The sequence below is a fragment of the Notamacropus eugenii genome, chromosome 4 (assembly GCF_028372415.1).
Source record: "Notamacropus eugenii isolate mMacEug1 chromosome 4, mMacEug1.pri_v2, whole genome shotgun sequence".
In the NCBI taxonomy this organism is placed as follows: Eukaryota; Metazoa; Chordata; class Mammalia; order Diprotodontia; family Macropodidae; genus Notamacropus; species Notamacropus eugenii.
Genome location: NC_092875.1, coordinates 198,103,562 through 198,129,165, shown reverse-complemented (window position 1 = coordinate 198,129,165; position 25,604 = coordinate 198,103,562). Strand labels below are relative to the sequence as shown.

The following is a 25,604-nucleotide window of genomic DNA, read 5'->3' as shown; positions in this document are numbered from 1 at the left end:
ATTCTAGACTTAAGTTTTTTGAGAGCTGGGATATTGTTATGGCTCTCAAAGAAGCTTCAACTCTGATCCCTTGATTATACTAATAATTAGTATCATTCAATTTCACCACGGGCATGTGCTAATTTGCAAGTGTGCACATGCACTATTTTGGCATGTGAACATGTTAGCATGTACTGTAGAAGCTAAATATAATAATTTAATGAGTCTAACTTTGTGCCAAATTCAGCCTTTCTTGCTTCGTACTTCAATATAACACTCTTACATTCAATATATCAATGAAAAGCCCTCCACTGACAGCAGCTCTTTGAACATGCAGTTAAAACAAGATTCTGGCCCCTTAAGGCAAGAAGATGAGCAGGACTGACTATTTCACTTTGTTCCTTCATTCTGAATTCATACTTTATGAACTAAAACCCCAGTCTTAAGACTGCCATTGCCTGTTGATAATCAATGGTTGTATTTCAACCATTAGTGATTTTTTTCAAGTCTTCAGTTTTATTAAAAGAAAATAAATTAGAATAGTGCCAGAAGCTTCTTATGTCAACCACCAAAACCATGACTTCAGTCACTGCTTCCCATTTCTATCGGTTTGTTAGGATACTTCTGCTTGACCCAAAGCCATCTGGCCTGAGACTGTTCTTTATCTCAATTCTTCCACTTGCTTGGAGAGGCTTTTTAGGTAAAGAAGGCATCTAAACAAAAGAAGTAACCAATTTTATTATAAAATATAGTGACTGGTACCTACATAAGTATCTACTATGGAAAAATACTGCAGATAATAAATCAATTTCCTTAGTGACACTATGGGTACAAAATTAAGAAAAAGTGGATACATTTTTATATATTTATATAACAATTTTTTTTGCATCTAGATTTTGCTTATGACAAAAAGCCATGCATCAAATGATTTCATGTGTCAAAATGTGTCGTGTTCTGTATACAGCAAGAGTTTAACAGATGTTTCCTGATCATGTCAGTTGTATTTCTTTACAATTTCCTAAATGTTTATTTCTTCATAAATTGCACACCTAGAAAGTACACTTAAGTATTTTATTTCCAATAAAACTGAAAGTTTAAATAACAGACTATTTTATTGCTAAATTTATAGACTACAAAATAAAATATGTGATCCAAGATACATTATATAATTTTAAGACAAGTATTTCCACTGAATAATGAAACAATTTCTTTTTCTTATCCAGGCAATCTCATAATTTATAAATTATTTGAAAAATTAACAATTTTCATGATTCTGCATTGATAAGAAAAGCTCAAAGATTCTATGCTATTCAAATAGACACTTTTATATTTGTCAAATTATATTGCTACAATGGCAAAAGAAAATACTTCCAGAAAATCCAACGTACCATTGCTAAAGTTCTAAAGGACCTATTTTTATAGGACCAAAAACTCCCTGAGGTATTTAATACAAATTCTTCCAGGATTCTACAGAGAAGGCAGTATATCCAAATGTGACAATGCAGAGAAAGGAAAAAGACTGGCAAATAATGTGAACCAACTCAATTAAGTTCATTAAGTAGATGCTGAGTACCTACCTACATGAAAGACACTATATTGGGTGCTAAGATTCTTTAGGATCCAGTAATCAGAAATTTTTCCCTAGCATTTTAAGGTATACAAAAGTGTATACCTTTACTTATACCTTTATATACATTATCTCATGTAATCATCAGAACACTCTCTGGAGGCAGCACTACAGGTATTTACTCCAATTTACAAATGAAGAAATTAAGGCTGAGAGATTCAATGAATTGCTCAGAGGTGATATAGCTAGTAAGGACACAGGTCCTCTTGACTCCAAGTCTAACACTATAAATTACCTCAGGAATTTCAAAGAGAAAATTGCAGTCATCTATGCACACTTTTCAAGTACAACGTACCACAGGAGGTAAAGGAGCTTCTAGCTGTCGACCAAGGAATGAAAGCAGGCGCCTCCAGATGAGACCACTTCCCATAAACATGATTCCTGTAACCAGCCAAAACACTCTATGGTCCTAAAATGGAATAAATAAGTTTACTTCTAGAAAGCCTAGGAAGACAGATGAATCAACATTCTAGTAACAGTAACAACGCATTGTCCCAAGTCTAAATTGAGCAGATTTTCCTAGTTTCAGTAACCTTACAATGGCATGAGACAAATACAACTCCCTTGATGATACCCAGAGCCCAAGAAACATACACAATTTCTGAGCTAGAAGGAAACAGAAGTCCTTTAGAGTGCATTATTCTACCTGGTACAGAAATCTTTTAGAGAGAATCCCTGACAGAAAGACATTGTAGCCTCTCCTTAAACACTTCTAATGCATACTTCTCAAGTCACTATCCAACAATCCTGTAAGAATGCTGTAACTGTGAGGACATGGTTTTTAATGGTCCGCTTAAATCTACTTCCTGGTTAGGTCTAGGGATTACTAGCAAAATTACAAATACAAGATTCCGTAGTACAGTAGGAATATAGGAACAAACATTTTTGTGTTCAGTTTTTTTGAGAGCTCAAGAGAATATTACATTGCATTACAATAGAACAGAACGTTCACGGATAAATAAATGTTTACCTAGGACAGGTGGGGAATGTGTTCTGGTTAAATGACTATTTTGGTTAATTGGACATTACCACATATGCATACCCTGGTTTTATAATCCCTGAGGCTGCAAAAATTCTATGAATATTAAATTCACCAATTTGAGAGCCAGAAAGGCGTCAAGTAAGCCAGACTCTATACTTGCCAACATGACATGACACCTCTGGGGGGAAGAAACAGTTGGCTAAAGAGTAGATATTTGATGTTCCTGTTTCCTTGGTCATCTGAAGCATACTCCTTTACTGCTGTTTGACCTCTCCTGTCTCCTAATCCTTCCCAAAACTATCCCCAATTTGGAAATAGCTGCTGTTAACACAGGACAAAGGATTCCAGATGCACAGGGTGGTAGAGTATTAAACCTACTAAATGTTGAAGCACTCAAGTGTCACACCAATGCCAGGGAAAGTTGGCACAGTGTGTATGCACTTCAAAAACTCAAAATCATGGGTCTGTGAATAGGAAAGCCATTCTCTATGCCACAATGAATTTCAACTTTACATTCAATTCTAAAACAAGAGCAAAAGTAATTTAATTTCTTTGCTAAGTCAGGAAGCACTTGAGAATTTTGCATTTTCTCTGGGGTCATCACTATGATAAAATGGTAACAGAAATTCTAGAAATTCTTTAGTTTTTTTAGATTTGGGATAAAAAAGTCATATACTTCTTTACAATTTCATATGAACCCCATCCCTAAGTATGTGAAAAATATCTTCTGGAGACTGTCATCCACATTCAAGAAACTAGTTAAGATTCACTTCCTCATTATGCCTGTGGTTGTGTCCTATATGAATACTATGGGAAGCTATCAAAGATCAGAAATGACAGAGTGATGCACACTTGAACAATTCCTTTTAGCACCTGTCTGATGAGTGACTATTCAGTCTTTGATTAAATACTTTCTGGGAAAGGGTTCTTACTGCCTCCTCAAGGAGCACTTTGGCATAGCCCTTATGGTTACAAAGTTTTACTTTTAAGGCTAAATTTACCTTTTTGAAAGTTTAACTCACTGATCTTTCCTTCTGCAGCTAAGCAGAACTTTACTGACTTTTCTACGCGAGAACCCTTCATATGCCAATGTCCCCTAAGGGTTCTGTTACGCTGCCATGAAAGAAATAATCCAAATACGTCCATTTAGAAAATGTCTGGTGCTACTCCCGTTTAAATATATCCAGTGGTGAATTTTAGAAGTGTCTGTATGTGCAAGGGGTCTGTGAATGGTCCTTGTTATTTACTGTTTTTATCAAAGACAAAGACACAGATGGCATGTCTCTCAGGTTTCTGGATGACACAAAGCTAGAAGTTATAACTAACGTACTGCTTGATAGATTCAGCATTAAAAAAGATAGTGACAGGTAAGAAAACTGGACCCAACCCAAAAAATAACTACATACACGGAAATGTGAAATAACAAAGTTGATCTACAAGTCAACACTCATTTCAAAAGGAGCCCAGAGTTCTTCAAAATAATAAGCTCTCACCTCTTCAAGGGAGGACTCCAAGTTCATTCCAAAGGCAACTCCCATTAGTCCAAAAAGTGAAAGAGAGAAGGTTCCCATGGTCAACTGTAGGTTCAACCTCATCATCACATTACGATGGCTAGGGTGGAGAATACCTATTCAGATCAGAACAACTTATCTGCTAACTACATTTTGCATGAAGATTAAATATTCTATATTGAAATAGCAATATACCAAATCCACACTATCAAAGAGGCGATATTTTCATATGATATCTAATAATAATTGTACACTTATGATATCTATATTCTAAAACAAGAGGCCTGGTCAGGAAGAGTAGCTATTCAGTAAATAATTTCTGAAGAACTTTTAGATAAGGTGACCTTACCTGTCTAGATTGATGAAAATAATACTTTCTGAGTCATCAATCAATACTCTGAGCTCCCGAGCTTTATTGGAGAGATCATCAGCTAGCCTGTAATAGTTTTCCAAAAGTAGTTCCATCTCTTCTGCATGATTAATTCCAGTACTGCTCTTCTCACTGCAAATAAAAAAGTTCTTTAGCTAGCGATATGGGGACATATCACTTTTATACATGCATATGTATCACACTAACACAAGACCTACCTGGTATTAAATTTAGGTCTGAGATCACCTAAGGCCAACCTCTAAAGAGAGGCAAGGATTTTTCTTTTGCTATGATAGTTCTCTATGGTTGGTTGGCAAGCTACGTTAATAAGATCAAGATCTGCTTTTACATGTGCCCCTTCCTATCCAGATAGGAAGATGAGGGGAATCAAATTCTATGTGTATATACACATGCATATGTATATTACATATAACTTGACAGTACTAAGGTCCAAGATCTTGATGTCATCTCTGGCTCCTCCTTCTTCTTTGTCTACAACAGCAAATTAGCTGACACATTCTATATATTTTTTCTACGGATTTGTTTTACATCTGCCTCAACTCTCCATTCCCATGGCCACTACCCTTGCTCAAGCCCTTGTTACCTCTTAACGAGAATACTGCAATAACCTAACTGGTCTACCTGTGTTCAGTTTCTTCTGCCAAATTATCCTTCCTAAGGCACAGCTCTCGTCATGTCACTCCCTCACTTAAAATTCACAAATGGCTCCTCACTAGTCACCGAATAAAGTCCACATTCCTTAGAATGACACCTAAGGCACTTATTAAATCTGATTCCAAGCAATCTTTCCAACATTATTTCCCACATTCCCTATTACATATAAAAATCACAGAATTTGAGAGTTGTGGCTATGAAAAAAAACATTATAATAAACTCAAGATATGGACCACTAAGGACCCACAAGGAAGGAAAACCCACCACTTCTTCAGGCAGTTCCATTTCACTTTTTTTAAATAATTAATTTACTTGTTTTTGGTTTTCAACAATCATTTCCATTAAGTTTTAAATTTTCTCCCTCTCCCTCCCCAAAATGGCATGCAATCCTATATGGGCTCTACACATACATTCTTATTAAACACATTTTCACATTAGTCATGTTGCATAGAAGAATTAAAAGGAATCCCATTCCACTTTTGAACAACTTAATTGTTATAAAATTTCTTCCTAATTTCAAGCCTAAATTTGTCTCTTTACAAATTCTACTCCTTGCCCTCTGTTCTAGTTCTGCCCTCTGTAGGCAAATAGGGCATATAACTCTTCAATCACATGACAGCCCTTTAAATACCTGAAGATGGCTATTAGGTTACATCTCCAAGAAAAACATCTCTAGCCTTCAACAGATCCTCATATGACATGGGCTCAAGGCTCTCCACCATCCTGGCTGTTCTACTTTGGACATCTAGCTTATCAAAGTCAATTGGAGCCAACATGTAAACAACTATGTACATAAAATACATAAACAAAGTACATCAAAGTTAATCTCAAAGAGAAGGCACTAGCAGGACGTAGGAAAGCAACCGGGAAAAGCCTCCTGAAGAAATTGGGATTTGAGTTTTTTTTTTAAATTTTTTTTATTTATTTAACTTTTAACATTTATTTTCACAACATTTTGGGTTACAAATTTTCTCCCCTTTCATCCCCTCCCCCCCCAAACACCAAGCATTCTAATTGACCCTGTGACCATCTGCTCTCTCCTCTCTCCTCCCTCTCTGCCCTTGTCTCCGTCTTCTCTTTTGTTCTGTAGGGCCAGATAGCTTTCTTTACCCCTTAACCTGTATTTCTTATTTCCTAGCGGTAGGAACATTACAGTTGATTCTAACACTTTGAGTTCCAACTTCTTTAGCTCCCTCCCTCCCCACCCCTTCCCTTTGGAAGGCAAGCAATTCAATATAGGCCAAATCTGTGTAGTTTTGCAAATGATTTCCATACTAGTTGTGTTGTATAGGACTAACTATATTTCCCTCCATCCTGTCCTGTCCCCCATTACTTCTATTCTCTTATGATCCTTTCCCTCCCCATGAGTGTCGACCTTGGATTGCATTCTCCTCCCCATGCCCTCCCTTCTATCATCCCCCCTACCCTGCTTGTGCCCTTGTCCCCCACTCTCCTGTATTGTGAGATAGGTTTTCCTATCAAAATGAATGTGCATTTTATTCTTTCCTTTAGTGGAATGTGATGAGAGTAGACCTCATGTTTTTCTCTCGTGTCCCCTCTTTATCCCACCACTAATAAGTCTTTTGCTTGCCTCTTTTATGAGAGATAATTTGCCCCATTTAATTTCTCCCTTTCTCCTCCCAATATTTCTCTCTCACTGCTTGATTTCATTTTTTTTTTAAGATATGACCCCATCCTCTTCAATTCACTCTGTGCACTCTGTCTCTATGTATGTGTGCGTGTGTGCATGTGTGTGTGTGTACTCCCACCCAGTACCCAGATACTGAAATGTTTCAAGAGTTACAAATATTGTCTTTCCATGTAGGAATGTAAACAGTTCAACTTTAGTAAGTCCCTTATGACTTCTCTTTGCTGTTCACCTTTTCATGGTTCTCTTCATTCTTGTGTTGGAAAGTCAAATTTTCTTTTCAGCTCTGGTCTTTTCATCAAGAAAATTTGAAAATCCTCTATTTCATTGAAAGACCATTTTTTCCCCTGAAGTATTATACTCAGTTTTGCTGGATAGGTGATTCTTGGTTTTAGTCCTAGATCCTTTGACTTCTGGAATATCCTATTCCATGCCCTTCGATCCCTTAATGTAGAGGCTGCTGGATCTTGTGTTATCCTGATTGTATTTCCACAATACTTGAATTGTTTCTTTCTAGCTGCTTGCAATATTTTCTCCTTCACCTGGGAATTCTGGAATTTGGCCACAATGTTCCTAGGAGTTTCTCTTTTTGGATCTCTTTCAGGAGGTGTTCTGTGGATTCCTTGAATATTTATTTTGCCCTCTGGTTCTAGAATCTCAGGGCAGTTTTCCTTGATAATTTCATGGAAGATGATGTCTAGGCTCTTCTTTTGATCATGGTTTTCAGGTAGTCCCAAAATTTTTACATTGTCTCTCCTGAATCTATTTTCCAGGTCAGTTGTTTTTCCAATGAGATATTTCACATTATCTTCCATTTTTCCAATCTTCTCGCTATGTTCTGTGATATCTGTCTTTCTCACAAAGTCCTTAGCGTCCATCTGTGCCATTCTAGTTTTGAAAGAACTATTTTCTTCAGTGAGCTTTTGAATCTCCTTTTCCATTTGGCTAATTCTGCTTTTGAAAGCATTCTTCTCCTCATTGGCTTTTTGAACCTCTTTTGCCAGTTGAGTTAGGCTAGTTTTCAAGATGTTAATTTCTTCAACATTTTTTTGGTTCTCCTTTAGCAGGGAGCTAATCTGCTTTTCATGCTTTTCTTTCATCTCTCTCATTTCTCTTCCCAGTTTTTCCTCCACCTCTCTAACTTGATTTTCAAAATTCTTTTTGAGCTCTTCCATGGCCTGAGCCCATTGGGTGGGCTGGGACACAGAAGCCTTGATTTCTGTGTCTTTGCCTGATGGTAAGCATTGTTCCTCATCAGAAAGGAAGGGAGGAAATGTCTGTTCTCCAAGAAAGTAGCCTTCAATAGTCTTATTTCTTTTCCCTTTTCTGGGCATTTTCCCCAGCCAGTGACTTGACCTCTGAATATTCTCCTCACACCCACCTCGCCTCCTGGTCCTCCCAGCCAGCGTTTGGGGACTGAGATTCAAATGCTGCTTCCCGCTTTAGGGCTTTTGGCGGGGGCAGGGCTGCTATTCAGTGTGAGAATTAAGTTCAGGTGGTCAGGTCGGGGCAGGGCCGCCTCTCAGGCTCAGTTCCCTCAAGGGGTTTATGCACAGACCTTCCACAATGGATCCAGGCTCCCGCCTGCTTGGGGAGCCCCTGTCTGCAGCCGCCTCTCAGCTTCTACCTCCCAGGGGGGCCCGAATCATGGGGGCACCCCACTCCCCTCTCGACCCGCCAAAGAGACTCTCTCACTGACCCCCATCACCTGTGGGCGGAGGGACTTGTGCGGCTGCTGGAGATCCCGTCCCTGAAGCCTGCTCGGGTCTGTTTCTCTTGGTGCTGTGGCCGCAGCAGTTCTGGGCTGGGCTGGGCTCCGCGTCTGCAGCGCGACGGACCTTTTGCGAGAGGTTTGCAGGTCCCTCTGTGGGTAGAGGGACCCGTGTGGCTGCTGGAGATCCCGTCCCCGAAGCCCGCTCGGATCTTTCCCTCTCGGTGCCGCGGCCGCTGCAGGGCTGCCCTCTGCTCCCAGTCCCGGCGCCCAGTTCTCAGTGCGAAGGACCCCCCGCAAGAGGTTTGCAGGTCTCTCCGGAACAGAAATCTCCCTCGCTCCAATATTTCGTGGCCTCTGGGTGCAGAATTCACCGTGAGTTGCTCCCCTGTAGCTGATCTGTGGGTTGTGGGTTCGGAGCTATGTGTATGTGCGTCTTTCTACTCCGCCATCTTGGCTCCGCCCCCTTGAGTTGTGTTTTGAATGAAGCCAAAGATTCTAAAGGCAGAGGTGAGGTGGCAGAGCATTCTAGGTGGGAGGGGGAAGGGTTAGGGATTTCGGTGGGTAGAGGTGGAAAGTGTGTGGAGAGAAGAAGACAGCAAAGGCACAGAGTTGTGAGACAGTGTGAGGTGTGAGGAACAAGTAGGCCTGTGTTGCTAGACAGTATATGTGGAGGGGGTCAAGTGTAATAAGAACAAAAGGTAGAAGGGGTCAAGTCATGCAGAACTTTAAGTACTTTTAAATGCCAAAAGAAGACTATATTTAATCCTGGGGGTATCAGAGTACTTTTGGAGTTCACTGAGTGAAGGAATGACATGGTTAGACTTTTCCTTTAGGAAAATCACTTTGGAAGCTGAATGGAAGATAAACTGGAGTAAGAAAAGACTTGAGGCAGGGAAACCAATTATAAAGCTATTGAAATATTCTTGATCACTATCCTCAGGGAGTAAGGTGGTAGAATGAATAGAGTGCCAGGCTTGGAGTCAAGAAGACATCCTCCTGAGTTCAAATATAGCCTCAGACACTAGCTTTGTGACCCTGGGCAAGGCACTTAACTCTGCTTGTCTGTTTCCTCATCTGTAAAATGAGCTAGAAGGAAATGGCAAACTATTCCAGTATCTTTGCCAAGAAAACCCCAAATGGGGTCACAAAGACTCACATGTGACTGAAATGACTGAAAAAAATCACTTTCTTTTCTAGATGTTCACCAACCATTTCTTTAATGATTTATATTATGATGTTTCCCCAGGAATCAAAGTCATGCCCTATAATCTAGTTAAACACACCATTCCCCTTCCCAAGTACACAGCCTACCCTTTCTTTTGAGTTTGTTCTCATGCTTCCTCCATCTGAAATACCACCTCTCCTCCATATTTATGTTACAACCTTAATCATCTTCCATAGACTGATTCAAAAGCTAGCCTTTTCTATCAAGATTCCAACCAGATATTTTTCTCACACCTACGAAACCTTTGTCTTTATATCTCTTAGGGCACCTATCATAAACTACCATTTTTTTCATTACCTGACATGAATTTTTTAGCCTTTGTGAGGAATGTCCTCTACCAACGATGGTTATCTTCTCTGTAATTTAGTTTTAAATAGCTGCCTGCAGAACTGAAAGGTTAAGTGATTTGCCCAGGGTCACAGGATCACTATATGCCAGAGTTGGGGCCTGAATGTAAGTTTTTATGGGACCTTTGTATGGACCTCAGAAGGAAAATTTCTTAGAAGGAAGGGAAAGTATTGGTTTTTTCCCCTTGTGTCCCTAGAGTCTCACAAAGTGCCCTGAAAAGGCCTCCTAACTGTTCTTCCTACCTCAAACCTCTCCCTACTCTAGTGCTTCTTCCACTGAGTTACAAAAATGATTTTCCTTAAATAGAGACATGATCATGGCACTCCCCTACTCAATAAATTCCAGTGGCTCCCTAGTGTCTCCAAGAAAAAATATAAGCTGTTTCTTTGGACTTCCAAAACTCTCCCCAACCTTTCCCTAACCTATCTTTCTGTCCTCACTGTCCATTAGTCAGGACAATCCAGGTAAAGTGGCCTTTTCTCCATTCCTCATACATCACACTCATTCATCTGCCTCTGTGCTTCTGCACTGGCATGTTTCTCTCCCTCCCCCCAACCCTCCAATCTTTGTTTCACAATGTTCCCCTCTCCCTTCAAGACAGCCTAAGTACTACCACGTTCTGTAAGAAGCCTTTCCTAATCTGCCTGATGGCTAGTGCCCCAATGTATGAGATTACCTCATATTTAACCACCATGTACTTATTCATATCTATTCTTTTTGTATTTATTCTGTATACACTTATAGAATTACTTGCTGACTTCTCCTTTGTATGTGAGCTTCTTGCAAGTAGACTATTTCATTCTTTGTATCATTAGTGCCTAGCACATAGTAGGAACTTAGTAAATGCTTTTGTCTGCTCATTAGGAAATTAAATGTTTACCTTAATACAATTTACTTGTCACAGAAAAGTACATTAGCTATATTCTTTGTACTAAGAAGTTATCATTAGAAATATTAAAATAAGAAGGCAAAATATGGACCCTAGGGCATAAACTGTAAGAAAATGGGTCTGGGCTGTGGCAGACTTACAAGACTTCAGGATCACTCCATTTGGTTAGACAAAGTTCTTCTATTAATTCTTCTTCATCCAATATTTCCAAAATGGACTCTTTGAAAACTTTAATATCTGTTTCTAATTCTGATAGGCTATGGAAGTAAAAAAAATAATTAGGAGCATATTTATTTAAAGGTGTTTCATTATGGGGCAATACATTTTATATCATACAATTCACCAGTACTATATATCAATGACTTAAAAAACCTTCCCTAATTTCACATTACCCCTATTTATTTACGACATCATTAGAATAAGAATGACCTCCTATGAAGTATTTTTATGAACAATAAAATTTCAGCATTCTAGAACTGGAGAATAGAATGCAAATGTTGAATATCTAAATAATATTTCATGCACAAATTAGAGGTCAAGTATCTCTGATATCTTGACCATGTAAAAGTGGAACAAAAAAAGAGCACAGTAATACTTTAAGGAAAAAGAATGGAGAAAAAGAGGAAAGCAATCAAAGAAATGGTTATCATTCTTTTAGTTGACAAACATTCTTCCTTATTCTCTAATACTTTCTAGATCACAAAGAATATGCTGATGCTACAACATAAAAGTCAACCTGGAGGAAAATCTCTAGCAGACTGTTCCAAAAGTGTGTCTCTAGCCTTATGTTTTCCAGCATTTTTATCATGAGTAGGAAGAAGGCTGAGATTATATGCTTAGCAGATATGCAGATGCCATGGAGTTGAGAGGAATGTGTAACTAACATCTTAGATCCAAAAACAATGGGGTAAATCTATTTAAATGAAATATAAGACACATCATATAAAAAAACTACCTACAGATTAGAAAAATCTATTTCAAAATAAAAGACATAAGAGGCTTGTTTAGACAACAGTTCATATGAAAAAATACCTTGGTGAAATGAAAAGTTACTATAATAAAAAATGACATAATGTAATTAAAAGAAGTAAATGTCATTATAGACTGTATTAAGAGAGGCCCAAGAATCAGATCATAGGAAGTGACAGAATCACTGTGCCATGTCCTAGACAGAGCACTTATAGAGTACTGAATTTAGTTCTGGGGTTTGCATTTTAAAACAGACAATAACTAGCTGGAGCATACAAGCACTGGTTGAAAGCAATGGAGATATATAGCATGAAAGAAAGAAAACTCAAAGGAAACATCACAGTTGTCTTCTAGCATCTGAAGGACTTTCTCAACAAAGACGGCCTTGTTTTGCCTGGTCCCAGAGGACAGAATTAATAGTAATGGGTAAAAATTTTCAAAAAGGAAGATATAAATTTCCTGGAAGGAAAAACTTCATAAAAATGTTAACTTATCAAACTTGCCTACTTTGGGAGGTAGTCAATTCCATCTTACCAGAGATCTTTAAGGGCAGGATAAAGAACTACCTGGAATGTCTTAAAGGGAATTCTTGTTCTGGCAGAGTTTGAACAAGATAGCCTCTGTGAGGCCCTCTAACTTTGAGATTCTGTGAGCAGCCCTTATGTTGGAAATGCTTCAACAGTAACTCTTAATGTGTTTATCTTTAGTGCAAAGTTAATGACCATGTGCATATTTAATTTATTGTATGTTATCATTAAAAAGCTTTAGTTTCAGTTCAATTCCACCTAGCAGTTCCTTTTAAGGAACTCATGAAACATTAAAAACTATTAAAAAACCCTATCTAGGAGATATTGTAATAAATATACTGAAAGTGTTTTAATCTACACAGTCAGAAAGTGAAAAAACTTAATTATTATGTAAAGCTAGATAGTATCATTTTTATATTTTCCAATCCTTTCCCATAAGAACCTGGGACGCTGTCCTTGGAACTACCCTGGGCTCAGATAGGGAAATGTTAGCCTTATCTTGCCAGGAATAACATGTCTACAAGCTCCCCTCCTCCCTTTTCAGCTCCCTTTTATGTGTAATCTTCCCTTATTAGAATGTGAGTACCTTGAGGGCAGGGGCTGTCTCCATTGCTACTTCAATGCCTGAAACATAGTAAACGTTTAATACATGCTCACTTTATCCACCTGTCTATTGATGGACAGACTTCTTGCTTGTTCCTACAAAAGCACTATAATATTTTTTCATGTGCAATGTCATCATCTCAGAAGAACTTGGCTGCAGTATATTACCAACAGTGACATGCACACAAGGTATAAGGACAACAGCAAAAGCATGTATGACAAGAAACAGAGTGAGACTGGAAGTGGAGTAAGCCTAAGAGATAACAACCAGACATCTTGGATGATGTATATGATGAAGTATTTTCAACGAATATTTCAGTAATTACTTAACTTTCATCTGGCATTATAAGAAAATTATAAGAAAACTTATAAATTTTATAAATTTATAAAATTATAAGAAAATTTAAAAATGAAAAGCCTGAGTTCCTCCACCCTTGACATCAAATATTTACCTCTTGCTATTTTGAAGTAAGATGTGCAGTTTGCTTCTGTCCACTGATGAATGTTTGGGGTCCACTAAAGCTTCCAGGGTCTCAAGAATGAGAGGCTGCAAAATGCTAAGTTTCCCCTGAAGGGTGTTGATCTAGATAACAACATGACCTTTCATAAGAATTAAAACAATTCTTTTAGAATATTCTGGGTCAGCGAATCCTCTATTAAATACAAAAATCTACAACATCTAGAAATGCTCATAATACTTCAATGAATGGTAAATGATTAGAATACTTCCAGGACTGGCAAACTACCCAAACTAAACCAAAATGCTCATTCTCCAGAGTTCTTCACATTGGCCCAGATTTAAAGCTGAGAGGTTACTAACATTTTAGACAAGACTGTTTTGCTATAGATATCTACTTAACAAAAAAGAAGGGGAATTTACTAGTTAAAACAAAACCTATCAATCAAGAATCAGTATGGAAGTTGAAACAACCCATGGTAAAAACATTTCTAATTTGACTCAGTAATGAAAACAATGGATGGCAGGTATCTTTCCTATCCATTCCCAAAAAGTTATTGCTGAAATAGTCAAACTGCCATTGAACAGATATATTTCATTCGCCTCTCACATTCCCTTAAACATTCAGTTCCTATTCAGAAAAATAGAGACAGCAGGAACACAGAGGTTTCTTTGCTTTTTTTAAAAGACACACACAAATATGATAATCTAATATTATACCATAACTGACACTAATTTATATTCCTGTTTGATATGAATAAACGAAAGTGAATAAATGAAAACTAGGCTCACCCAATACTGCAGAAGAGCTTCTATAGCCCTAAACTCAAAGGGCAAGGAGTATGTGACAAGCTGGCCCTCTCCAGCCAGCTGTAAAGGGAGTTCCCGGAAGAGCCACTGTTCCCATTTTAAATTACGATAGTCTAATATCAGAAGATATTCTGGAGTGATCACAGCTTTTAAATACTGTAAAGTAATATACAAACTGTTAAATGACAGTGAAAAAAACAACATAAACAAATACCCCTAATACTTTATGAAATTTGAATTCAGCATAAATGAAATATCATGTCATGGCTTGTGCAATAGGATTGCTAAACCTAAGTTTTTTAGCTGACAGAGTAAATCATAATTCAAATATTTTTGAGAGCAAAGCAAAATTACTGTGTGTGTGTATCTCTCTCTCATTCTTAATTTAGAGGACTGGATAACTTTAATGACTGATAGGCTTATTTAAGGCTTGCAGGACAATCCCAAACAGGGCAGAGAGAAAGGATTCACAACAGATCTCAACCTTCTTTTGTCTTAAAATGCTCTCTGGTTTCACTGAGTCATTTTAATCAAATTCTAAAAGACTTTCCTTTTAGTAAACTTACAAATAATTGCCCTAAATTCACTAAAACAGAAGCCTTTCAGAAAACTTTTAGTATTTCACAAATTGCTGTGGACAAATAGTAAATTAAAAAACAAGCAGGCACCTCAAACCATCAAATAAAGCAAAAGACGCAGTAGGTTTGTAATTTCAAAAATTCCAAAAGTGGGCTAGGTCCTCAGTCAGGCTGGGAATGAGGGGATGGGTAGGTCAGTTTTGAATCTGCCAGTGACTGATGGGATCATCAGCCTGAATTGCAATACAATAACGTAAATGGAAATTCTAATCAAGGCACAATCTGGATGCATGTGGGTAGAAGTCTGGGAGTCAGGCCAATGTGTAGAGTTTACTCTCTGGGAGATAAATGAGGAAGAAACAGCAAAGCCAGGCACTCCTGGTACGAAATGGTAGCAGATACTCAGGAGGGGAAGCAAGTTGTCTGTCAGTTACAGCAGGTGGGAGAACTCTTGGCACCAGGATGATGAATATCCATATAAGGGCAAGGGAAGTGTGGAGGATCTTCCTCTGTGTCCACATCCCTTTAGTAGCTTAGTCTTTATTTTGTATATACTTCTGTATGGACATGATGTTTTCACTAATAGAATGCACACTGACTGAGGGCAGGCACTATTTTTGTTTTTCTATCTCCAGGGGCTAACCAAAGTGTTTGGCACATAGTAGGCAATTAATATTCATTGAGTAACCAACTTATGACCAACCTCTTTTTATAGATGAGTTAGCTGAAGTTCTGAAAGGATAACTGACTAGACCAAGGTTACACTGACAAACAACTAATTCTCCAGATAGTACAGTCTACCTCAAGGAATTCCAGTTCGTGTCTGAGGATATTTTCAGTAACTTTCCTGTCCATTTTCCTCATGTAGAATATAAAATATTATCACCAAAAACTTTTCATGAAAAAGTTGGTCCATCATGTTGTGAGCTATAAAGAACTTTCAATTTCTACAACTGTTAAAAATTGAACTTGAAGGAAGTTGAACTTAGGAAAAGTCTGCTGTATCTACATAAGTGTCATCATCATCATCAAGGATGAAGATTTTTAAGCTCTGGCTAAGTCAACCTCAAGACATTCCAGCACAAATTCTTGAAATGGAGATGGATTCTCTTTCTTTCCCTTCCCCCACTCACTAAACAACAACAACAAAAAGCTTACTGCAAATAGGATAGAAGAATGGGTAAAAGAAGAAAGGACAAAACTGTTCATTATTTCACTAATACACATATCATAAGTGATATTCTAAATAGTGTTGACAAGTGAAAACTAGTCCTAATAACTGTAAAAATGATATTCTAAAAAAGGTTTGAAAATGCTTCACCTCCTAATTTAAAGGATATCCGTTAAATTGTGCTGCCCAAGAAGCCTTGCAGCTGCACATGCTTCACATCATCTTTATGAGTGGAAAAGTTAACAGCTAAAATATTAATTGATGTTTTCCCAAGAAAGTTTCATGGCCACTTCCTATGGATCAAAAATTAGTCCTAAATCTCACAGCATTTATTTCAACATAACACAAACTCATGTTCATAATGATGACGCTGAGCCATCAACAAGGGATAAATATATTTGGTATTACTCACTAAAGTGAAGGACTGCAGAGTATATTTTTTATTTTCCTTTAAGAAAAAGTTCTAATACATCAGGGGTCCTCAACTTATCTGGAAACCCTGGTCATCTAGAGTAACTCAATCCTTTGGGGATCTGGGTTGTTTTATATGCAAAGAGCATATATTTAAGGATTTACCTCTTCAGTACTTTAAGGAGCTGTGATTTCATTCAGGTGGGCAATTCTTTCACCAATGATCACAATCATTCTACAATGTAGATGATTTTGGGGAGTTATTGTGGCTGACAAATTCATTGCCTTGCCATCAAGCACTGAGGATAAGATGCTCTAGTCTTCACTAGCCATATCCTTACATAACGGGCAGAGCCCATCACCTGCCCCAATTCAAAGCTTTTCTAAGTTGGAATTCTAGAGCCAGCACTCAGCTCCCTGAGTAGGACTTAGTGGAAGTTTCGAATATATGTGTAAAAACTATGTATAAGAAGAAAAAGTTGTATTACAACTGACTTTTAACGTGAGCTCATCTAGAGCAAAGAGACAATATTTAGGACCAAGGGACAAAACGACCTCTGGTGAACAATCTGAAAGAACCAAGGAAACAATCAAGAACAGAGGGTTAATGATCCAGAGGAAAGAAGTATTTTTTGTTATTGATTTAGAGAAGTGAAATATGTACTAAGAGAATAAGCGTGCATCATTCTTCTCTACGGCCAGCAGGTAAACAATGCAACTGAATTGAGTGATTCACAGTGACCAAGGTGGAATACTTACAGCATGGTTAACTATGTTTCAAACAGGCATTTTAATAACAAAATTACTTTTAACTATGAACTATCTACACAGTCAAAACTCAATACAATTAAATGTAGACATCATCAATAAATACTTCAAAGACTATAAATGAAAATAAAACCCTTTACCTCCATTCTCATGATAATTCTATTGTTCCTGCTTGTGATACTCATTAAGTGCTGAAATCGTAAATCTCTCGCTTGAAGACCTAATTCCTGGTATAATTCTATTTTCTTTCTTTCTGAAAATCAAACAGTTTAGACAAAAAAAATTAAAATAATTAAAATATAAATGTATGTAAATAAAAAATTAAAATGAAATATAAAATACAGCTTAAATTTCATGTCATAAAACATTTCAAAGATACTCCTTGATGTTTTTAAAAATGCTATTTGACTAAAGAAAACAAAAGCTATGATGACTCTTTCAGCATTGTAAAGTCCCTAGAAATAGTTTCCCTCAAAAGAATTTACTTCTTCATGAATAGTTGAAAGTTTTCAAATTTATGTCAGTCCACCTCCTCTATGGAAAGGATGCTTTCCACAATTTAAAGTCACTATACTCTATTGGTAATCTAAGAAGAATTTAAACTAAAAACCACAATTAAACTACACTAGAAAACATTAATGATCCTAAACAATTGCTAACACAAGATATGTATTCTATGAAAAAACATGCCTTGCAGCAAACATGGCTTTATGGCCTATGATCTATCATACTGTAGCAATAACCATATTCTTCAATAAAAGACAGCACAGCATAGCATGACAGATGAAAAAAAGCAGCCCTTAAAACCTGGAAGACCTTGGTTCAAGTCCTGCCTTGACATCTACTGGGTGTGTGATGCTTAACTTCTTATTGCTCTAGGACAGTGGTGTCAAACTCGGATAGGTAGTTTTTGGGGGACAAGGGGTGAAAAGGGCACTAAACTACACATAAGGTTCCCTGCAGACTCACACAGATTTTAAAAATCATGTGTTAACATTATTTATGCTTGATTATATTTTTTATTTATTTTGTTAAATACTTCTTAATTACATTTTAATTTGGTTCAGCTGCACTCAGGAGTGTTGAGGGGCACAATGCAGCCTATGATTTATGTGTTCTAGGAGATTCTCTAAGATTTTTACATTGCAGACAACTTACTAACTTACATTGGTAGAGGGAATTTCCTCATCTGGGACTTCCCACAGCTCCAGTCCTTATTTCTAATCTTTAATACTTCAAATCTGCCAGCAGATTATTTAAACTTTTGCTTACTTCTTAAAGCAGTACAAGAATTCGAAAAGGCAAATTAAGATATGCTAGATTTTCATAGCTGAAAAACAAGAAAATCATTATCTTGGAGAGTAGGTTAGAGGAGTCCCCAAAATACATTCTATTAATGTTAGTGGAACTTTTTTAAAGTGCATATTCTAAAACATTTTATTCCAGGCAGTGGATGACCATAAATTTGTGCTTGCAAAAAAAGATGCAAAGTCACAAAGTATAAATGTCTGTGAAAAGATGACAGTGGTACCTTCTGTGCAAGGGGATCATAAAGAGACCTTAACAATCATCTCTGTTATGACAGCCAGGGTTAAACTGATTAAGGTGAGAAAAAGCTCAGGTCTAAAGATATAAAGTCTGGGGATCAATCAAGAATTCAGGCTCAATGAGAAGTCTGATGGCTTAAAGGAAACTCTTCTCTTTCTTCCCTGACCTCTGTTTGGTTGGAAATATGGCTACATTCTAAAAATGGATGGCTGGTTATCTGAGAAATAGTAAGGATATAAAAGGGAAGAGAAAAGATTTGGTAATGAGGTACAATTACAGTCCCTGTCAAGAGATAAAGAGCAGCAAAACAGGGATGTGAATCTAAGGATGAAACAAGCCCCCAAGAAGCAAACATCTGCCTAGAAACAGTGCAGGGATTATGCTGATAAATGTTAATGACCATATGAGAGCAAACAGAAACTCAGGTAGGATGCTGAGGTTTGGTGCCTAACTGACATCTGGAGAAGAAGGATACCACTAAACTTCAGGGGGAATGGGAGGAGAATGAGAGGGGGCCAGATGAAGATAATTTCCAGTGTTAAGACCATAAAGTAAAACTAGACCACATTAGTGCTGTGAGACAATTCCCATAGCTATTTGCAGGAACTCTGGGGAATCAACAAACACATGTGAGCTTGTTGTGATTACTAGGCTATTCTGTAATTCCTGTTTTCTTCAGAATGTGATAGAGAGCAAAGAAGAGCGGTCATGATGGGAAAAGGTCTCAATCCTACTCCATTACTTTACAGATGAGAAAACTGCATCCTAGAGAGAATGACTAATTTTTACAGAAGTACCAAGCAGAAGAAGTGGAATTTAAAACCCAGGCCCCTTATTCAAATCCAAGGCTCCCAAATTCAGAAGAAAGCATTCAAAACACTGCACTTAGATACAATACGATGTTTTAGTTTACATTTGATTCACTTACTACTGGGGTAAATAAATGAAACTTTGTTTAGAGGAAAAACAAACAGTGTTACATACCAAAAGAAGAAACATTTCCTTCCTTGTCAAATTTTGTCTAAAAAGAGATAGCAGAAATTTGTTACTTTTAGAAAGCATAATTTATCTCATTGAAATATTTCCTGCAAATAGTTCAAACAAAAGCAAATAGGGGAACATTTTTTTCAGTATGTACTGATGAATATTAGAAGGGAAATTTTTAGAACTACCATCTTTTGGTAAACAGGTCCCAGAAGAAGATACTGTGTAAAAGAATACATACAATTAATATAAAGTGATAGTAGCGTTTTTAATGTTTGTCCCAAGTTAAGACCTGAAAAATTATTTTTATTTCCTTTAATACCTTTCATGCTCTATGCACATCCTTTCTGTATTATATAAACAGCTCTACACTCCCTCTTAAGCTCCAGACCTACATCACCAACTGTCTGGATATTTCCAAACATGTATCTGATGGGCTTCTCAAACTCAGCACATCTGAAATTAAAGCCATAATCTTTTCCCAAGAAACTCATCCTTCTTCTGAACTTCCCTACTTCTGTTCAGGGTGCCACCATATTTCTGGTTGCCTGAGTTCATAACCTTTATACATCCTTGACTCCTCACTCTCCATCATCTCATTTGTCAAGGAATGTGTATTTCACAGATCTTTCAGATTGATACCTTTCTCTCCATTTTCATAGCTACCATTCCATGTCAGGCTCCTATCATCTTTTAAGTGGACTTTTCCAATAGCCCCTTGATGGACATACTTGATTCAAGTCTCTCCCGTCTCCAATCCAGTCTCTGCCAAAATGCTATCTCCTTAATAACCTCCAGTGTCTCCCTATCATTTTTAGGATCAAAAATAAACTTCTTTGGGATATGAAGCCATTTACAACCTAGCTTCAGCCTACTTTTCTAGCCATATTATATATTACTTTTTTCAGCTCAGTCCAGACCAATACAATCAAATAGTCCCCCTTGCTATTCTTTACATACTACATTCCATCCCCCATCTTCATGCCTTTGTACAGGCTTTCCCTTATGCCTGGAATACCATTCCTCTTCACCACTGATTCTTAAGATTCCTAGTATCCTACATGTGTCAGCTCAAGTGAAGTATTCTACATGAAATGTTTTATGATCTGTGTAAATGCAATTGCTTCTCCTCTCATTCCTGTGTACTTATTTTATGTATGTTGCATATTTTATCCAAGTTGTCCCCTTCTCCCCAAATGAGGGCAGACACTGTTTATTTTTGTCTGTACATACCCAACATCTAGTACAGTAGTTGGCACAAATCAGATTCTTAATGCATGCCTGATGATTGGTTCCTATAGGCAGAGGTTTAAATCCCAACAAGGGCTAAGAAGGGCTATTTGTCCTTCTGTAATGGATTTACCAGAAATATTTCAGTATTAATACAGAAATTTCAGAATTTTAATCTAGTAGATTTTATTCTAGTTTATCACGGAGTATACCAGAATTACTGCGTAAAGAATTTTATCAGTTCTGTGGAATCATAGTAAATTTAACTGGTCTCTAAGACCTTTTAAATATGATTAAGCAAAACATTAAAGAGAGAAGGACATTAATACAAATCTATCACTTAATCCCCTTCCCCCCCCAAAAATTAAGTTATATCTTTGGATTGGAAAAATACAAACGATAGCCTCGAAATAGAAGAGGAAAATCAATCATTTGTTAACATGAGACTACTCTTTTTCAAGGGAACACTTAAAGGTCACTATGCAATTCTGTTAGAGTTCGATATGTTTTGAAGTATTTTTTTAAAATAAACATTACCAATAGTAAAGTTGGGGAAAATAGTACAATAGGTACTTACCACAGTAAATACTGGTGCCACGCTAGCTAAAGTGGCTTGGGAAGCGTCTGAAGTAATGAGTCGAAGAACTTTCCCTGAAGAAAACCAGAAAATATCCTGTGAACAATGTTGTTATATGTGGAGAACAGATTACTGGGCCTTTTATTTTTTCCTTTCTCTCTCTCTCCTACATTTAGACCATTTGACTACTTGCTAGTAGCTCTACCAGACAGTAAAGAAGAGCAGTAAAAAGAAGTTTTGGGTAGCTAGGTGTCACAGTATGGACAGAGCCCAGGGCTTGGAATCAGGAAGACATCTTCCTGAGTTCAAATCTGACCTCAAACACTTACTAACTGTGTAACCCTGGTCAAGTCACTTAATTCCATTTGCCTCAGTTTCCTCATTTGTAAAATGAGCTAGAGAAGGAAATAGCAAACCACTCCAGTATCCTGGCCAAAAAAAAACCAAACAGAGTTATGAAAACTTGGACATGACTGAACAAAAAGAAGTTATGCTATTACTAAACAATTTTTCTGTTTAGTTCTGATGGGTTTGGGAGAAAATGTTACAATTAATGACTAAATGAGATGTATGGACAATCTATGGATATTAATTATCTATGCTTGCTTTCTTATTGTTATGGTAACTCAATTCATTGAACAAATATCTATGACAACCGATGAAGTCAGCAAATAATGTGTAAGATTTTAAAAATGTGTTTTCTTTTGAAGTGCTCTGAAATTTGGAAGAATTTTTTTAAGGTCTTCTTTATTCTTTAAGTATTAGAATCATGTTCATAAACAACGATGCTGATATATCTGTTCCAGATACCCTTCCCCTCCCCTTTTTTAATCAACCAGTAAAGATTTATTAAATAACTTTCTTATATCATTTCATTATCACAACAAATCAGAGAAGGGGATGCAAAGTGAGGATGATATATGGATGAGAAAGTAATTGACGTAACTCTCATCTCCAGGACATCAAGGGCTTGGTTGGGGCTGTACACAGGACATTTGCTTTGTTCTGGGTGTTGGGGGTGCTGATTAACCAAGAAGCAAAGAGGCTTGGGATGAAGGGAGAACTGAGCCCCTGCTCTGGAAAAAGAACAGGAGTTGCTTATGAACCTAGGCAGCAGATTCTGAGAGGAGCTTCTGAGAAGAGGGTGGATCTCTGAGCAGCCCTAGGCAGAGGCAGCACTTGCTTCACTCGCCAAAAAGAGACCTGGAAAAAGGGGCATCCAGTATTTGCTTGATTGCTCTTCTCAGGACTCGGCATGGGGATCGTTACACCCAATAATAAATCAGCAGGTCCATGTGCCTAGCCAGTCTCTTGACCCACAGTTTAAGAAGCCCTGCTCTAGCATACTCCAGCAGTTGTGTGGCTGTCCTACTTGTGGCGGGGGTGACAGAGGAGTCAATCTGTGGAGAGTGGGGCAGACTTCCAGTTAAAATGGAGAATGGAAGGGCCCAGCAGTGTTATGGTCCATGGAATCATGAAGAATTGGAAAGGATTGAACAACTAAGAAACAGGCACTGTGTTCCATCCTAGAGATACAAAAACCAAATCCCTTCCCTTAAGGAGCTTACAGTGTACAAAGGGGAAATGGCAGCAAAAGGGAAGTCACTGACACTTTGTAAGCAGAAAAGTGACATGTTCAGACTGGAATGAAACTTGAGGAATATCAATTTGTTAGCTACACGAAGAACAGATTGGAGACGGGAAAGACTAGATGCAAATACTCAATCCCCAACAGCACTGAGGTTATTTGAAGGAGTCACTTCATCTGTCAGCTACCTTAAAAAAAAAAGTATACATTCAACAAGTGCCTACTACGTGCCGGGCACTGGGGGAGTTGGGCCAGATGCCACTAGTGGTCAGTATGTTATCTTTTTAATACTGACAGTCCAGGAAATCTCTGACTTTCCACGACTCTGGATGCCTCAGGAGTCCTAAACCCCACTCTGAGAAGCCACACTTTTCTGCCGCTCCTTCCCACGCGAACAATTACAGAGACAGCGGACTTGGCAACCCCTGGAGTGACCCTGGGGAGAAGAGTGGGCGGTCGCGTTAGGTCACTTTTAAGTGCTGGGGAGGGGGCTGGCTGGGAGAAGAGCGCAGCGAGTAAGTCTCATCCTGCTTATAAGGCGTTCACAACTTAATGCAGGGTACAGAAGGTAATTACCAAAACTTGCCCGACAGTTAAAGGGGAGTCAGCCAGGAGAGACGGCACCACGTGACCCAGAAGGATCCTGGGGACTCACGTGACGGGTACCGGCAAGGGTCAAATCGGGCACGGGGACAACGCGTTTACCTCCAGGCCTGATCCAGGGCCTAGGCCCGCTGAGAAGGCTCGGGGGTGGGTGGGAAGGGGCGGGATACCTGATACGTCGGGCCGTCGGGGCTCACAGAGCTGCCGGAGCCAAGCACTCCGCGGCAGTCCCGTTCGGCTGTGTCCGGGGAGCGGCCCTCCGGCCCGGGGCCCCACAGAGGAGGCAGTGGAGAAGGCTCCAGGGGGCCGGGCCAGCGCCCCCAGGACTCGCTGGGGCCGCCCCACGGCTCGGGGTAGGAGCCGGGCTAGGCTCGGAAGACAGTCCATGGCGCTGGAGAGCGGAAGCCTCAGCTGCCGGCAGCGAGATCTCTGCCCTCACGCCCCGGAGCAGCCATCAAAGCTCCGTCAAGTCAGAGGCACCCTCCGGGCCCGCCAGCTGAGCAGGCGCAGTAGCGCTCCTCCGAGGTGCACGCTACTCCCCGCCCCCTCCGAGTGCCCGCCCTCTTCTCGCCGTAGCCAATCAGGAGCGGATTCCGCTTGTCGGTATTTTACCGGGAAGCTAGAAACAGATGCAGGGCTTCTGGTGCTTGGAGGTACCTGGACTTAAAGAGGGCACTGTGTCACCCGGCTTTTGTGGGACTTCCCTGGCAGTTTGTTCTTGGCAGTTGTGGGATGCTGCTCAGTGGGACAAAGTGAGAAAAATGATAATACTCCACCTCCCAGGGTTGGTGCGAGGAAAACCAGAGGAATGCATGAATGATTGTATTTTGTGTTTGGGTCCTTGGCTGTTGATTAAATCTAATGCCACGTAAAAAAAATAAAGGAATTACCATGAACTTGGCTTAATTTGCAGATGAGAAACTGGAGGGAGGGAGTGGAGAACCGAGAAAGTTTATTGTATTTCCTTAAAAAAAAAGATTACCAAACCAAAACAACTCTGAGGTTTCACCTCACACTCAGAAAACTGGGAAAGAAGACAAAATATGGAAACTGGGAGGGGGAGTGGAGAACGAGGGAAGTTCATTGTACTTCCTTTTAAACAATGGTTACCAAGTCAGAACAACTCCGAGGTTTCGTTCCATATCTAGAAAGCAGGAAAAGATGGCAAAATATGCCCATTTCACTCTGAATAAGGTCATAGAGGTTTTTTTTTTGTCCCCTCTGAAACTGGGAATTTGTCATTTCTTAAGGCACAATAATATTCCATTACATTCATATTTCATACATTCATGTCACAATTTGTTTAGCAATTCTCCAATAGATGAACACTCCCTTAGTTTCCAGTTTTTGACTACTATAAAAAACTGCTAGAAATATTTTTGTATATATACATCCTTTTCCTATTATTTGATCTCTTGGGGTATAGGCCTAGTTATTGTGCTGCTAGATCTAAGGGTATGTATATTAAGGTTAGTGACTTTGGGGGCATAGTTCCAAATTGATTTCCAGAATGACTGGACCACTTCACAGCTCCACTGGCAGAGCAGATATATGCCCATTTTTCCTGTAGCCTCTCCAACATTTGTCATGTTTGTCTTTTGTCATTTTTGCCAATCTACATTACTTACATTTCCCAAGATATTCCTCTCCCCATTCCCTTTCAACTGTCCCATATGACAAAGTGTTTTACTTTAAAAAAAAAAAAGAGGGAGGAAAGTTCAGAAAAAACCCAAACCATTAAAAAGTCCCTCATATTATCTGTAGTGTTCCATATCCACAGTATTCCCTCTGCAAAGAGGTTCTTTCTCATAT

At 38.6% G+C, this 25,604-nt stretch overlaps 1 protein-coding gene across 3 annotated transcripts; it reads right to left on the bottom strand.

The window, feature by feature from the left end:
• Positions 1–472: 472 nt before the first annotated feature.
• Positions 473–24,306, bottom strand: MRS2 (magnesium transporter MRS2). Of its 3 annotated transcripts, none has more exons than XM_072603966.1 (11): positions 23,963–24,306; positions 21,602–21,675; positions 19,795–19,831; positions 17,403–17,515; positions 14,317–14,490; positions 13,520–13,650; positions 11,109–11,225; positions 4,449–4,601; positions 4,082–4,199; positions 1,902–2,015; positions 473–692 (listed from the first exon to the last, which is right to left on the bottom strand). In XM_072603966.1, the coding sequence occupies exons 1-11, from the start codon at positions 24,177–24,179 to the stop codon at positions 582–584; spliced, it is 1,359 nt and encodes a 452-aa protein (XP_072460067.1). In that variant the 5' UTR covers positions 24,180–24,306; the 3' UTR covers positions 473–581. The 3 variants fall into 3 exon arrangements, with proteins under 3 accessions (XP_072460067.1, XP_072460069.1, XP_072460068.1); XM_072603967.1 differs by having other exon boundaries at positions 605–692; positions 1,842–2,015; XM_072603968.1 differs by lacking the exon at positions 4,082–4,199.
• Between the last annotated feature and the right edge of the window lie 1,298 nt (positions 24,307–25,604).